Raw genomic sequence first — 12,302 nt, 5'->3', positions numbered from 1 at the left:
ACCTTTTACAAAAGTGCTACCATAAGGTTTTGTGGAAAAAAATTAAAAAAAATCACACATTAGGTATACTTTGTTACGAAACCAAACTAACCAGCTCAACAATTTTTTTCTCACTTGACCACCACTTAAATGAAAGAAAACTTCTCACATGAGAGGGAAGTTCTTCTTTCTTGGAAACCTTGACCTTGCTGCCAGTAAATATGGAGATATCGTTTAGAAAACGTCACAGATGATTGTGGTCAAATTTGTTGAAAGTGGAGCAAGATGTATAAAAAAGCGCAGCAACAATACTGATCAGCCAGCACACGAGCAATAGGTTATCTACATGAGCATCTCAGTGCAGAAGCTGCTTTGAGGGTTAACAAAATTAGGTTAACCTCTGTCGTCTAACCAGTCTTGCTGTATCACATACGCTGCTGTGACTGTAGAGGCACGAAGATTTGGGAGCGAAGATGAAAGTATATTCTATTTTCAGATCTGGGCATTTTTTAGTTCTACTTTGTCTTTTCACTGTGGAAGGCAAAAAGTCACCTACAGGAAAGCATATCTGCCGAAAAGGACTCCTCTCCCAAGTGACAGAGAACCTGTATATCAAGGCAACTAGTTTAAAATCATCTGTTCCTGTAAGTTGATCCCACTAGATGAAGTTTATTTATTTATGGATGCTTCTTTGGCAGCTTCATTATTGACCACCTGGAAACTTTAATAAGCTGAATAATCTCTGTGGTCTTGAGAGACAGGGAAATGCTACTCCTTTCATAAAGATGGAAAAAAAGAAGATGCATAGAGAGGTGGAATGATTTCACCAAGGTCATGGAAGAAGTTTGTAGCTAGGCTGGGATTGGAGCATAGATTTGTTGAGTCCTCATTCTACATCTGAATAAGATTATCATTTTTATAATTATTGCTACTACAACACCCAAAGAACCTTGGTATGAAACACTACTGCAGAAGGAAGTTTTGTACCAACTAGACAAAGCTCTCTTTTCCTTCCTCTTCTTAGATTAATTAATACTAGCACACTGTATTTTACAGAAGGATCTCATCAAGAACACAAGACTTCTAAAAAAGACAACAAAAGTGCTGTTTATGGTAAGATTTATACAACCGTTTTTCCATTTTCTTGCTTTGATTTTCCTTTGGGTTGTAGAGATAAGACTGTGGGATCAAAAGGAATGACAGCTGACACATAAGTCAGCTGTGTTTAATTGGGAAGGACATTGTATTTATGAGAGCCGTACATTTAATGAAACCCTTCACTTAGAGGAAGAATGTTATCTCTGCCCCCCAAGAAAGTGATTTTCCTATGGGACATGAAGGGGATGTGAGTGTGATATGGGGAGAAAGAAGAGGATGTGGAAAGCCTAGCTGTAGGCACTTGTCTCTTGGTGGTTGCAGCGGTACTCTCCTTGGAGAGTTGGGGTAAGGGTGTTTGCCGCATTGGGGAGGTGTGTGTTTGTGGTAGCTCTTGCTCCTCCTGTGAATGCTTTACTGTGTGTGGTCCTTCCCAGCAATGCTTTTCAGGCATTAGCTTATTTACATGAGGGACAAAGCCAAAGCCACCATCCCAGCAGCTGAGAAACCTTCTGCTGAGGGTGTGCAGAACTGCAGATGGCCCAGGAATGCTACAGAGCACCCAAGAAACCCAAGCACCCAAGAGCTGCTTTGGGTTTTGAACTCCGCAGATGTTCTAGAAGAGGGAGATCAGAGTACCCCCTAAAGATCTGGCATGTAAAATACTGATTTGGGGGTTCTATTTATAGGTATGTGAGCTCACAAGTGTGTGAGTTATTTTAGCATCCTTTATGCAGGGATCTAGTCAGCAGGGCCAATTGAGTCGTTTTATCCTTAAGCAGAGACCTATTGGCCTTTGAACTCCCCTGGATCTCACTGATCACCTTGGGAGTAAATGTTCCTCACTTGCCCACGGGACATTCATGTGGACACCTGCATTTTGGTGGCTTAATCTGCAGCTGCCTTCCCCTCCTGGTGGTAATTTTGCACCCTATACTTGGTTCAGTTGCATAAAAATGGGCATATAGCCATTTGAAATACCTTTGGTTGTCCAAGAGATCCTACGGTTCAGTAAGGTATTGCCTAGCATGTACAAGATGAGTGATCTCTTCTGGAGCAACAGCTGGGGCATGGTCAGGATTCCTTACAGCACTTTGGCATGGGACACTGGTGTGGAGGAATCAGACAATGGCACCTACAATTTGGCCAAGATGATCTGGCTTAACTCCCCTATTCAACTTCCATTTATTCCTTGTGAATTAGTTAAATTTGTTGCTGTCACTTCTTTTCATGGCTAGTCTTAACAATACTCCTTTCTGTGCCAGTGCAACATCTTTTTGCCTTACCTTCAGAAAACACAGGGGTATGCTGAGCTGAATATTAAAGTTCATGAAAATATTTCTATTGACTGTATGCTTTCTAACTACATGTATTTTTACAAGGCGAAAATTTTAGGTCATACGTGACTTGTAAGGTTTTCATTTGGTAGCTCCTTACCTGCTTTGTTTTCAGACAAATTGCAGTGTTCGAGACCAGGTCCTCTCATTCTACGTGAAAAATGTTTTCAGTCATCTTGAAGTGGAAAGTGAAAAGTTGTACGTTATTAGCGCCTTCCAGGTCCTGCAAGAGAACATGAATGCATGTGTGAGTATATTTGTGAGAGCTAAACTACCTCTGTTCATCTGAGAGGCTAAGAAAGGGCAAGATCGCACTTTTTTAGCAAGTAGAAAAGGTGATTTGTAGTCATGGTGTGCCCTACATCGCAGAGGACCCAGCTTCCCGAGGGCTTCCCCCTGAGCCTGGGGAAGTTTCACACCACTCATTTCCTCTCAGAGTGAGTGCAGGGGGCAGGCGAGGTGGCGGAGGTGCTATGGAGACAACCCACTTCCCCACTGGTGCTTCTGATGATGTCGCCTTGTACTGCCCTTCAGCACCAAAGCTGCAAAGATGCAGAGTAAACAGAGAAATGTGGCTCTTTGTTTCCACAGCATTAACTCTGGTCATACTTTCTTTCTTCAGCAGCATACCCAGTGGACTTGGGTACCTTTACTCACATGTCATCTCTGCTCCACCATACTCTGGAAAGAGCTGGTGGTATCTCCTAAGCAAGCAGTGACATGCAGTAATATAGGCTTGGGGAAGAGTGGCTGGAAAGTTGCCTGGCAGAAAAGGCCCTGGGGGTGCTGCTCATCAACCAGCAGAACATGAGCCAGCTGTGTGCCCAGGTGGCCAAGAGGGCCAGCAGCACCCTGGCCTACATCAGAAACAGTGTGGCCAGCAGCTCTAGGGAGGTGACTATCCCTCTGTTCTTGGCACTGGTGAGAGCACACCTTGAGTACCGTGTCCAGTTTTGGGCCCCTCACTGCAAGGATAGTGAGTTGCTCGAGTGTGTCCAGAGAAGAGCGACAAAGCTGGTGAACGGAGCAGAAAACAAGACATATGAGGAGTGGCTGAGGGAACTGGGCTGTGTAGTCTGGAGAAAGGGAGGCTGAAAGGAGATCTCATCTCTCTGTACCTACCTGAAAGGAGGTTTCAGCAAGGAGGGTGTCAGCCTCTTTTCTTAGGTAGCAAGCGATAGGATGCAAGGCAATGTCCTCAAGTTGTGCCACAGGAGGTTTAAATTAGATATCATGAAGAATTTCTTCATGGAAAGTGTGGTTAGGCATTGGAACAGGCTACCCAGGAAGGTGGTGGAGTTGCTGTTCCTGGAGGTATCAGAGACATATGGGTGCAGTGCTTAGGGACATGGTTTAGTGGTGGATATGTAGTGTGAGGTGGATGGTTGGACTTGATGATCTCAAAGGTCTTTTCCAACCTAAATGGTTCCTATGATTTTGTGATTCTATGATGTGGAATAAACCACAAGGGAGCAGTTTCCATATGTCAGTTATACCTGTAAGTCAAAGCAGTTGCCCACTGGCAACATGTCCCTACAGTGGATCCAGGTGTTCCAGGGAAGAGGTGCTTCTACCAATAGCATGTCGTCATCTCACCCTGCAAATGACACCAGGACAGCAGTTAAAGCACACATTTGCCAATGAAAATATACACATAGATTACTGGATGATGCTAACATGACAGTGTCACTTGTGGGTCATTTCTCTTCCCAGACTTGTCACTTACATGTGAGCTTGCTGAACCCCCTGTGAGGTCTTACCACCTGGCTCTTCTTTTTTAAGAGTAGATGAATAAAGACAGGGTGTGCCTTATAGCTTTTTGACCTGGGGATAATTTTTTTTTTCTCCACAAAACCTGTAGTCCTCACAAATGACAGTGTCACTAAATCTCAAGTGTGACTTGGGGTTTAATATAACCATGAATGGCCAGGTAAATGTCTATGGTAATTTCAAAAAGTGAAGGCAGGGTGAGAAGTCAATGAAATGTTATTGAGTTATACCTTTGTCTGCTCTATGTGTGGTGGCATATAAGAAAGAAACATTGGTTCTACATGCACACAAATATTTGCTATTCAAGACTAAGTATCTTCAGACATCTCCTTGCAGTGCTGAATTACAAAATACAACCAAAATATTTGTAAAATATAAAAATATTCAGACCCCAATGGGAGAAAACTCCACCAGTTCTCAGGTTCTGCATTTAAACCATGCTACATTGTTGCAATTTACAGTCATTATTCACAGCATTCCACACCCTATTTTAATTATCTGTGTCTGTCAAAATTTCAGGTATTGTATGTTAAAATATCATTGAAAGAGATTCCATTGTTGTCTGGAAAAGAAATTATGCCCCATACAAGTGCCAGTACACGCAGAGAAGTTCAGATTATCAGCTGTGACTCAACTTAGAACATTAGTTATTCTGATATACCGTCAGTGACTGGAGCTACTATCATAGAATCATAGAATCATAGAATCATGTATAGTAATGCATTTATATAATACAGTAATATATATATACACAATATATACAGTAATATATATAGTAATACATTTGCTTCTAGTGCTGTATGGAGACAAGTGCATTTCTCAAAGCTCCTATATTCTTTTTCATAATTAGTGTCTGTGTTTTATCCAACACAAATCTAAACATTACTATTTAAATTTCCAGATCTTAAAATATACTGGTAGGAATGAAAAGACTTCCTGTTATAGTAGAAAAACAATAGCTCTTTCTGAAATGATGACTTGTCATGATTTTCTAGGAGACATCTCATTTCTGGAAACTAACAATTTTTAAATAATTTTTATTAATTCAAAGCCAACAATAGAAATCATATGAAAGAATAATAGAAACTGTGATCAGAATGAAAGTAATGAATCTTCTGCTAAAACACAGTTTGGGATTTCTCCACCATATTATTCCCCAATAAATTAGCAATCTAATTCATCCATTTACATAAGATCTTTAATTTTTATTATCTAGTTGTATTATAAGATGTTTATCAGAAGGGATTTCCACCATGGCAACATACTTCCATAAGGCATTCATCCTCTTTCAAGGGTCGAGTTCTTTATACAATTGAGGGAAAGAGTGACACCTTTGTATACTTACCCACCCTATATTCTTTCATGAACTCTGGCTCTAATTCAGGCAGCTATAGAGCCAAGTTAAATAGCCATGCTATTTAAAAATCTTAACATTTTTTTCCAAACCGCTACTGAAGATTTTCTACTACCTTATCATCGTGATTTTAATGTTGCTAGTTGTTGGTGGTTTTTTTTGTTTGTTTGTTTGATTGTTTTCCAAACAAAGAAACATTAACATTTTCCAATAACTTAAGAGCCTGAGTCCTGTTTTTTTAAAAATACATAGGTACCAAAATCTCTAAATCCCTTCTCTGCAGTGAAATCAAGGTCTTTCATTTAGAATATGATTGCATGGTAAAGGGAATATACATTTCTTCTTGGAAACTGGGAACATCCATCTGCAGCACTACTGCCCTCAACAAAAAGCGCATTTACTTGCTCATGTGCCCTATTGGGATGACAACAGTGTTGAGAACAGCGTCAAGCTGCTTCTGAACTGCTTATGATGTTCCTACATAAATAGGAGGTTGCGGAAATTTTTTTTTCTTGCATTTGAATGGAGTGCAGGAAGGCAATATATTCACTGCAGGATTTTTAATCATTACAGGCAGAGCTTGTAGGTCTTTAGCAGAGATTGCAGCATAGCTTGAAATAAGCAAACTAGCTTGCTTGCTTATTTGTTCATTTGCTCTGTATGCAAGAAGAGAAGAGTTTGTAATGCATATTGGGGGCATTGGGGCAGTTTTACCACTAAATCAGTGGTCAGTTCTGCTACCAATTTACTTCTATGGAAATCTGCATCATGCAGATGTACCTTAAAAAAAGCCCCAGATCATGAAGTTCCGACCTAGTTAGAAGATTATTTAAGGTTTATAAATTTGAGTTGCTTTTATACACATTTTCATGTAAATAAAACATGCACAAAAGGTAACTTGAAAAGAAATGTTTGTGTTCCTTTTTAAAAAGTCTCTTTGAGGTAGAAGGATGGACTCATTGTCCATTTCAGTAGTGACGTCTCTTCATATGAGTTCAAGATCTTCGACTTTTTCCTTTTCCAAAGCATTGTCTTTCTTTTCTTAAATTGGATAATACCAGATTTTTCCACTTTTTCCCTAAAAGAAGGATTCTTTTTCTCGTAAAGCACAGGGAGCTGGGGAGTCAGGAAGCCATGATGAAGGTGCTGCTCAGAAAGTTTAGCCAGACTTCTCTAAAAAAATCAGCTAAAAGAGTTGTGATGAGTGAGGACTTACTGTGAGCATGCAGAGCGAGCAGGCAGTGGTGCACAGCAGGTGGAGCCCCCCGGTTTGGTGGGTGCCATGCCTGGGGACACCCTGTTGGCAGTGCCTCCAGGCTGGAAATTCAAGTTGAATGACCTGAACTTTAGAGATAGGCCACACTGTACAAAAATTGTAACTGCCACTGGTGTAAAGAGCCCTGAGATAAATAGAAAGAGTGTAATATGAAGACGTGGTGATACCCACATTACAGTTTTTGTGGTGTGGACTCAATTTTCCAGTAAGCACACAAGTAAAATGACACAAGTGTAGTAGCAGGAGATGCTGAGATGATGCTGATTTCACGCGGTTTACAAGCAGTCCGATGGTGCCACACTGTGGGTTTGACTCTTCCTCACTGCTATGTCTTTCCATCAGCATCTTTGGTGCAACAAGCTCTTTTGGTTTCTTCTCATCCCTTCAGCTTCCATGTGCTCCATCCACAAGGTTAACTCCAGCTGTCAAAAATATAAAGACAACATTTCTTAAGGTAAGACCAGGAGGTGTTAGCTCCCACCTGTGTTGCTTAAGTGTTGTGGGTGGTTTCTTTTCTAATGTCTTTATCTTCTTGACAGCTTGGAGAGAAGGGAATCTACAAGGCCATCAGCGAGCTGGATATTCTCCTTCCCTGGATTCAGGCCTACATACAAACCATCTTATGAGGAACGAGGAGGTGACTGACAACATGCCACCTCTGTGCTAAGAATGGATCCTTACCTAAAAGGCCTGAAAATCAACCGAGAACTTGATGTACAACTGGCCTGGCAACAGCTCTGTCACACTGGAAGAGAGCCTCTATAATGCAGAGGCATAAAGATGGATTTTCAAAAGCTTTCAAGGTTGGCCTGGCATAGCAGCTACACCTGCTCTCAATTGCAAGAGCAGCCTCTGGAGAGTTTACAGCATGATGCACTTTGTGCCCTACCTGCCTGCTAGCTGCAGACAGCCCCCGGGCACACTGTACGAGCCTAACTTGAAGTCTGCTCCCACACGGATCAGACAAAATGTCCCGTGAGCACTGGGCACGATCCAGCCAGGCCTTGTGCCACCCCTGTGTAATTACGAGTCAAAGCAACATGAAGCACTTCTGAAAATCCTTCCCCTAAGCTATACTTCTTTTTTGTTTATTTGTTTGTTTGTTTGCTATAGATATGTAACTATACATAAGCCATTCTACTTATCAATAAGAAAATGAAGTCTATGCTGCTTATTGTTATTATTAATTTAAGTTAATAATTGATACCTAATAAATATACTCCAATTAATGACAAAACTTTGGTCTGTGACTCATGCATGACCTTCAGATGTCACATGTTCTGTCTGAGAGTACACAGTGCAGAAAACACAACAAATGGATCGTCATTGATTGGGACTGCAAGATGGTATGAGTGGGATTTATAGGAAGTTGTTACTCAGTGATGGTAATTGTTTCCAAAAGATCTTTCATATAGTACAGAATGAAGATAGATTTCTGGTTTTCCCACATTTGCAAAGACTTATCAGAAGAAACTATCTAGGTAATGAAAGTATTCCTAATTTTTGTTTGAACTTCCATGAGGGTGAAATTCTGCAGAATTTCAAATCTCATAGTGACTGTTATGCCAGAGCATTAAACACATTAGTGTGCTGATACAGAAGAACGCAAGACAGTCGTTCCTCTGTGCTGTGGCCTTCTGCAGCCCAGGGGTAGTGGTGGTTGGTCTCTGTCAGGTGATGTTTTTCGCTCTAGGATCTGACTACATGTGCTCTCTGAACAGGCTCAGGTCAATGCACCTTCATTTTTATTCAGAGACCACTCAGAAGGTCTCTGGGGATCCTGCAGAGGTGATAGCTGGAGCAGTAGTAGGCAGGGTGGCTACCTGTTCTCCTGAAGTTGTGAAAGGTCCAGTGGGCTGCTATCTTCATCCAGGTGAGTTGTTTGTAGCTGGTGAGAGCTGAGGAGAGAGAAGAGCATCACGTCTTCTTTAAGCTTGTGAATCACTTCCCAGCATTGTGGAGGTGAGAAAGCATGAGTGAATCTAGCTAGTGATCAGCATCTGTGGGGATCAGAGCTACTTGCTAGCCCATACTCCAGCAACTCCTTACAACCCCACCTCCCGTCTCCCTTCTCACAAAGCATATCTGCCTTGGTCTTTTGTATGGCTCAGAGATCTGCAGCATGGCTGGCTTTCTCTTCCAGCTCCTTCCACAACTTTGCAACACACTGCATCAGCACTGACCACTTGTGGCAAAAACCAAAGAAAGGAAATATTAAACTGCAATGTGCAAGTTACTCAGTTACTCATTAATACCCTATACTTTTTTTTTTTTTTAAAAAAAAAGGACACCATTATTATGGGAACATGCCAAAGCACTTAGCAAATCCCAGCAGCACCAGCTTCTGATGGCAACCCAGTACTTTTAAATGTTCTTTTTAATAACAAGTCATTTCAGACAGGTACAAGCACTGACATTCAATGAGAACACAATGCAATTGCTTTGTACTTAAATTTCGTATGAAGAGTCATGCAATGAAGACATGATGAGCCTTTCAGCACAAGCAATGAACTGTCATGACATTGGTTTTCTAGCTTTACATTTTAGCAATTAACATCAAGCAAGTGTATTCATTATCCGTTGAAATATAGGACATTTTTCTGTTATACTGGATGCTCTTGGGGAATACCACTGACTGACTAAAGTTCTGGGACAGCAATAAAAGCAAGCACTTTGTGTGCTTTGTGTATTCCAGAGTTCACCTGTCAGTGCCATGACTCTGACACACGCTTCTCTTGCAGGAGCCTGTTGATGCCCCTTTGTTGACTTCAGCCATCACATATTATCCATCCTCGTCCAGAGAACCTGACTTGTTAACAATTTAGGGTTAACACTTAGGGTAAACACTGAAGATGCTGTGGTCTAACGTTGATGTAAAGAAATGTTCGTACATGGTAGTTTCTGTTCGCTGACCATTTTCCTCTTTTACCATGATCTCACATGATTACATGTATCCCACAGGTTCTGTAAAAAGAAGGGATGACTGGAAGAATTCTAAAAGGAGGAGAAAATCCAACAGTCTCCACTATGGATGATTCTCAGGTAAATTCAAATTCTTGTTACACTTCCAAAGACAGAAAACCAGTTATACAGATGAAATAATATGATACAAGAAGAAAACAAAGGCACCTCTCACATAACTAGTCAGGTGGTGATTGACAGCTCCTCCCCGTTGAGCAACTCTTTTTTGACCTTTATCATTTTCACACCATCTCTGATCTCCAGCTTCATCAGCAACTGAAGTTACAGGGCACACAGGGGGAAAAGAGAAGTGTGAGAATATTTTGTAAGACAAATTCAGTTGCGAACTCCTATAAAAGTTAATGAAACAGTAAATAACTTGCTGAAATAATTCTCAAACAAACACATCAAAAAACATCTAATCAGTGAAGAATATATTATTTGCTAAAATTTTTCCTAACAGCCTGGCACAATAAATTTAAACCTGTTCCTCATGATGGATAACAGATATGCCTGACAAAAACTCTTCTCGTGAATGTAACTTTCATACTCTGGGAGACAGCAAACCTAATACTCCATCCTACACTATGATTTTAAATTTGACAGGTACATGTCAATCCAGAACACATATGAAATTACATAAAAGGAGGAGGTGAGGCCAGGAAAGCTTCCTTCTGCCCCTCCAATCCCTTGAGAAGGGTCAGAGACTGCTTTATCCAGCTGCTCTAGAGGAATATCAGCTCCACATGAACACTTTGTGTATTTAATCATGAGACTGAGATTTAATCCTCTGTTGTATCCTACTATTATGATATATCCTGTTATGTCATATTCCATTATTTATTATTTTATTACTAGAGGGGGTTGCAGAATACAGCACACTAGGTTTTGTTGCAGTACCTTACCAGGCGTCTATATCTGTTACCGTATTTTATTTCAGCATACTATAGTATAAAACAAACTAACTGAACAAAAGCATTTCTGACTCAGTGGAATCACTTTCAAATTATTCATATCTTAATGATTTTCCTTTTTTTTTTTTTTTTAAATTTACTATATATATATATAGTAAGACAGTTAAGAGGTTCAGAGGCTGAAATGCAGTCCTAACTCTCCCTTTTAGATTTCATGAAGCTGTTTGTTGCGACATATTCAGCGAAAAGGAGCGGGAAAAGCTGTCAGAGCTCTTTAATTAACAGGAAGCTGCAGAGACAGAGCAGGGAAAGTCTCAGAACCCCACCACCCTGAAGGGCAGGATCCACACACAGCTGGAGCAGGAGCCTGGATGTTCTCCCATGGTGTGAGTGAGCTGGGCAGTGGGAGGACCTGAGGGAAGGGAAGCAGCTGGAAATGCTCTAGGACCTGGTGACAGCCTGGAGCAGGTTTGCTGGATGCTTGCCTGGCACAGTGCGTGGTGGAAAGCCTCACCTGCCATGGGATGGCCACTGCAGAAGAGCCGGCTCCAGGGCAGGAATGGGCCTGCTGTATGGAATAGAAAACTGACCATGAACATGACCTCCATCACATGTCCCAGGGGCTCTCAGGGATGCAGGAGCAGGAGTAGCTGCTGCTTCTCTGTCATAGAAGACAGCAACTGATGCCTGCAATCAGAAAAGCCTCCACATTTAATTCAGAGAATCCATGAGCAACATTTTTGAGTGACTTCTGTGATTTTTTTCTTGTGGAAATTTTGCTGAGCTACCACAAGCAGTCTTGCTTTTTCTCCCCTCATGGATGTTCAGAGTTGAAAATTAAAAACTGCAGAAGATGTCTGCAATGACTGCGTGTGGATTATTTGTGTTTTTCACTGTGACAAGAGGTGAAGATGGACAAGAGCTTTGTGCTGAAAAGGAGTTCCTAGAACAAAAAAGCAACAGCTTTTCAAAATTACTGAAGTGGCTTAAAACATCTTCTCAAAATAATCTTTGCTGCTTTGTTTTTTGAAGGGATGTAGCCATACAGAGATGGCACAGAAAGAAACAGACACAGTTTGAAAAGGGCCTAAACAGATCACATGATAGCTAATTTTTATATATTCCAGCTGAATTTAAGTAATTTGTCTAACTATATGTCAACCCACACGTGGCACCTTCTTCAGTGATTTGGACACTGCCTCACGGTGGTGGGGTGAGGAAGGGCAAACCCAGCCTCAATGCTGTGCTCTCAAAGGTTAGCTCTGACTACGGGCGGGAGACCTCCAAAACGAGAGGATTTGGGCATCAAGACTCAACCCTGCTGCCTCCATCCATCTGATGAGAAAATCAGGTTATCTCATGGCATAAAGCCTCGGGACTTGGGGGTTTTCACCCTCATTTTCCGTATGGTTTAGGACACTGCAGAATCTTGGTTGCCTTGTCTATAAAATGAGAGCACCTCTGGGTGTTGTGCATCTATTCATACACTAATGCAAATCTCATTTCCAAAGCAATTAATTACTCATGAATGAAAGGTAAATTATGGGGCCTGCAGAATAAAGGCTTTTGTTTAATAGAGAATTGTTCCAGTAAATGACAGATAACATATGCAAGCC

The 12,302-nt window shown here is 41.2% G+C and overlaps 1 protein-coding gene and 1 long non-coding RNA gene across 2 annotated transcripts; both read left to right on the top strand.

Annotated features, from left to right (window-relative positions):
- The first annotated feature begins 439 nt into the window (after positions 1–439).
- IL26 (interleukin 26) lies at positions 440–7,998 on the top strand. The gene is made up of 5 exons (XM_083797728.1): positions 440–623; positions 1,036–1,092; positions 2,527–2,658; positions 7,200–7,265; positions 7,351–7,998. The coding sequence occupies exons 1-5, from the start codon at positions 453–455 to the stop codon at positions 7,435–7,437; spliced, it is 513 nt and encodes a 170-aa protein (XP_083653854.1). The 5' UTR covers positions 440–452; the 3' UTR covers positions 7,438–7,998.
- Positions 7,999–9,743: 1,745 nt separating this feature from the next.
- On the top strand, positions 9,744–11,853 carry LOC310881030. The gene is made up of 2 exons (XR_014572066.1): positions 9,744–9,853; positions 10,896–11,853. It is a non-coding gene; the product is annotated as an uncharacterized lncRNA (long non-coding RNA).
- The last annotated feature ends 449 nt before the right edge of the window (positions 11,854–12,302 follow it).

The sequence above is a fragment of the Anser anser genome (genome assembly GCF_964211835.1).
Source record: "Anser anser genome assembly, chromosome: 1".
NCBI lineage: Eukaryota > Metazoa > Chordata > Aves > Anseriformes > Anatidae > Anser > Anser anser.
This window is presented reverse-complemented; position numbering and strand designations above follow the sequence as displayed.